Source organism: Fulmarus glacialis, unplaced genomic scaffold, assembly GCF_000690835.1.
Source record: "Fulmarus glacialis isolate BGI_N327 unplaced genomic scaffold, ASM69083v1 scaffold5466, whole genome shotgun sequence".
NCBI classification, from domain to species: Eukaryota; Metazoa; Chordata; class Aves; order Procellariiformes; family Procellariidae; genus Fulmarus; species Fulmarus glacialis.
The window spans coordinates 2,667-6,993 of NW_009216102.1; the positions used below are offsets into that span (position 1 = coordinate 2,667).

The 4,327-nt window shown below is 54.7% G+C and overlaps 1 protein-coding gene across 1 annotated transcript in view; it reads right to left on the bottom strand.

Moving 5' to 3' along the window:
* Positions 1-3,895: 3,895 nt before the first annotated feature.
* Positions 3,896-4,327, bottom strand: part of LOC104077792 (protein phosphatase Slingshot homolog 2-like) — a gene marked incomplete at its 5' end in the record, with an annotated part of 32,558 nt that continues 32,126 nt past the window's right edge. The window contains 1 exon segment of the mRNA XM_009579160.1: positions 3,896-4,327. This exon segment is cut by the window's right edge and continues 30 nt beyond it. Within this exon segment, the coding sequence (XP_009577455.1) occupies positions 3,896-4,327 (432 nt within the window).

Consider the following 4,327-nt stretch of genomic DNA (forward strand, 5'->3'; position numbering starts at 1 on the left):
GGGAGCGGGGGCCCTGCGGGGGTGTTGCCTTCCTCTAGCCGCAGGGCTGGGAGAGCCGCGGGGCACTCTGAGCCCCGGGCAGGTGCAGTGCCCCGGTGCCCATGTCGATGCCCAGCGCCTCGCTCCTCCCAAGAGGTCCCCGGAGCAGCCGGAGCTGGGGTGGGATACCTTCCACCGGGCCTTTGCTGGCAGAGGGACATGGAGCTAATCCCTGCCCCACTTAACATCCAAATGAACCAGAAGCGGCATCACCTCCTGACCCCCCTGCCACCCGCTGGGACCGTGCCCCCCGGAAAGGGCCAAAAGGGAGAGATTTGTACATGTCACAAGTTCTCAAGCAGACCGGACACACGCGCACACACACACACACCATCGAGTGCAACAGAATGCAGTGTAAAAACCAGTTTCACGCACACGCTATCCGTTTGTGCAAGGCTCACACGTTACAGTACAGCCGGAGATCGGGCGGGCAAGGGGGAGGCGATGGCTGAGATATTGTACAGGAGTCAATGTAAACAATAAAGCGTCCTCCGAGACGGCTTTGCAAGAGACCAAAAGAACAGTTGCTTTGTACAAAAATGCCCTTAAAACAACACGTTTCTCCTAAAGCCCCTCAATCAGCAAGAGCTTGTCAGCTGCCGAGTGCTCTGGAGCTGCTGCTCCCTCCCATTCCGGGAAGGTGCTACTCCCCGCGGTGCTCGGCGGGTCACAAGAAACTCTTGTGGGGTGGCCACAGGGACCAGGAGCGAGCCACCACCCACCCATGAGCCACCAGCATGGAGAAGGGACAACCGTCCCCAGGCAGAGACGTCAGATAGCAGGGGCTTAGTGGCTTCATTGCCCAGACACTGGCCAAGGAGGACCCAGGGTCCCCGGAGAGCTGCATCCGACATGCCCCTCCAGCCCGTTCCCCTTTCTGCCGTCCAGGTCAGAGCCTCCAGACCTCCAAGGCCTTCATAACTCTGCAAGAGAACCACTTTCCCCACCTCCCTCTGCCTGTCCACAGGCTTCCCAGAGAAAAACCACAGTTGTACTGGGCCAGAGCAGATGACAAGGGGACAGCAAAGCACCTCCCTGCGAGGGCCTTTGCCCCTTCACTGCTCTTCCCAACTGAAGCACCCAGACAGCAGCAGGGTATTGGAAGGATGCAGCATTTCTGGTCTGCATAGAAGAATCTTCCTATAGGGCATTTCTCCTGAGATCAAGCTGGGCAAAAAAACCCGACCCCTTCCTCCTCCTCCCTTCTCAAGGGAACAAATTACACACAGGGCTTTTCCCTCCCTTGTCACCAGGACATGTTGCCAGGCAAGCATGCTCCCTCCAAGGCAGGCAGGCTTGGTGGCACCCCGTCCCTTCTGCCCATGGAGGGGCAGGCAGACGTGTCCTTGGGGTCAGGAACTGTGGGGGAGGCAAGGACTGAAATCGTCCTTCACAAGATGACATGAGCCACTTGGCCTTTCCACACTGCCTGCCCAGCTCCAAAGCCACGTGGAGCTGGCTAGGAGAAGCCAAATGTCTTTCAGCGTCCCAAAGAAGTATCTGGCCTCCTGGGCCAGGGACTTGGGTGACTTCTGGTGACTGAAATGTCCTGGGATGATGTGCTATTTGACCCAAGACAGGGCCCTGCTGGGCTACTTCGGGCTGCGCTCCAGCCTGCGGCTAGCACGGGTGGCAGCCCCAGTAGAGCTCAAGCTCCTTGGAAGGGGAGGGACGAAGTGCATGTTGCTGCTGGAGAAGGACAGACATGCTGACAGCCCTATGCCCGGGCTGCAGGCATGCAGGCTCTGCAAGGCAGTGCGGGAGGATCCCTGGGAGCTACAGGAGGGCGGCGAGGTGGGATTACCTTGCAAACTGCTAGTCTATCCTCTGCTGCGGGCAAGCTGGAGGGTTACGGACACCCCTTCCCCAGGGCAGACGCATGCTGCTTCCCAATACTCCACAGCGCTCCGGTGCCGTGCGCTCCTCTCCGGCTCAAGATGAGCTCGTCCCACCGGAGCCTGCAAGGCTCTGCAGCATCAGCGCCGCTTTCTAGGCACAGCCCTGTCTGCTGCTCCTCCCACACCGCATCCTCTCCGAGCTGGGCTCTCAGCAGCTGGAGCCATTCTGCATCTTCTCTCCGCTTCGCTCCTCCCCGGAGGGCAGGTCTGGGCCAGAGCCAAGCACCAGCTCCGACACGCTCTTCTGCCACAGACCTGCCACGGGACTGCAGACAGGACCCAGAGCTCTCCTGCAACCGCCAAGTGCCTTTCTCTCTACTCCTATAGCACACATACAATTTGCTGATATGCACGGCTGGAAAGGAGGAGCTTTGATTTAGCCAAACTGCTCGGGAACCATAAAATTAATTTGCTGAAATTTGGAGCAGACCCTTCAAACGCAAGTTCTTTGGGGAAGCAAGAACCTGCAGAATGGCTCAGAGCATCCGACGGCTTTCCATATCTGACTGGCACTTCTGAAACCCAGCTTCATGCGGGAGGGAGATGGGCAGATACACAGTCCCCCTCCCGCAGTCGGGTAATGGGGGTTCACACAGGACTGGAGGAGAAGGGACACATTTGGCAAAGGCTGGTATCGATGCTCACTTTTGGAAAGGGAAGACAGCTTACAATGTCAAATCCACTCCCATTTCTGTGCAGATTACAATGAACAGCACTGAGTTTGAGTAAGGTGGTTTTGTTTTCCAGTTTACAGAATGCAGTCTTGCCCTTTTTTAAAAAAAAAAAAAAAAACCAAAACCAAAACCACAGAAACAACAGAAAAAAATTCTATATAAATACCATATATACAATTTAGGCAAAAAAAGAAAAAAAAGAAAAAACTTCCAGAAAAGATCTTCCCTCCAGGTCGAGTGCTAGGAGTGACAGCAGAGAGGACAAAGCTTTGCATTCAGTAGGGGCAATATGTCGTGTAACAATTATAACAGCCTCTAGGTTTGGGAGCGACCAGAAGTGCCTGTGAGCATGGCAGAGGGGAGAGGAAAAGTCAGGCAGCACAAGACAAGAACAGCTTTTGGGCGGAGGGGAGGCAGCAGGAGGGCAGAGGACAGATGATATGGCCATGAACTTGGAAGGCCCACAGCAGTATTCAAGTAATGGGAGGGTTAAAACCCTAACGAGGCGTTTGTTTTAAAAGAACACTCTGGCTTTGGGGCTCTCCTCCTCTCACCTGCTGGTCTGGGGCAGCAGAGAGGTGAGCTTGGCAGCTCGTGGAGAAGCTCTGCCGCACCTCACCATAAAATGGGGGCCTCTGCATGACCCACACCAGGAGGTGAGCGCTGATCGCGGTGCCAGGCTGCCCGGGGTTTTCAGAGCCCATCCGTCGGGAGGATTTACCCCTGTGCGCTCCTTTTGGGGATGCACCAGCCGAACCGAGCCCGGGCGGTTTGTCCTGAAGCAGCTTTGTGAGTAATCTGCCAGCATCGTGGAGTTCCAGTTTGCAGAAATAAAACAAAGGCCAAACAAAGGGACCTTGGCACAGCCTTCACATTTACGGGGGCTCTCACCCCAACAACCGCCCAGCACCATTTTGAGGCATGGGGAAAATTCAAGTTAGAAACTAGGACCTGGTTCTAAGCAAAACTCCACCTTGCTGAAGCAAGCCAACATAAATTCTCACATGATAAAGGTGTTCTTTTAAAACAAACTAACAACAACAACAAAAAAAAAAGAACATTTGAGGTTATCTGAGTTAAAAAACTTAAAAAAAAACCCAAACAGTCCTGCAGTCAGAGTCACACACAGAAGAACCAACCCACACCTACATGCGCCAGGAACAGTAAAATGACAATATATATAAAATTAACCAATAAAGTGCATGTTCCTTATATTACACCTGCCCCTTGCATGAACGCAACACCACGGATTCTCAGTAAGAAATCACAGCCGAGGGCTCAGGATCACATAGTATTGTAGAGGGGATTGGTTGTCCGCTTTTTATCATTGGTCTTTTTGAGCCTCCTCAGAGGGTGAGTTCTCCCGTGCTGCTGCCGGGGTGCGACAGCCAGACCTCGAGCCGGAGACAAGGAGTCCAGGACCTGCACCTGGAGCAGGGGAGGACCCTCCTCGGAGCTAGTCCATGTCGGATCTGTGCTGGAAAACAAACTCTGCTGGCTGGAGCCGCACTCTTTGGCGTACTGAGCTAGCGGCCTCTCCACCGGCTTGCTCTGGGCAATGCACTCAGCTGTTCTGAGCTGTTCCACAAAATGCTTAGCGGGCTCTGGGGAGGAAAGGTGATGCTTTCCACACACACCTTCCGAGCCCCTCTCCAACCTCCCCCCGCAAAAACCTCGACCGAGGGCAACACAGGTGAAAAGCACTGGGTTGGCATC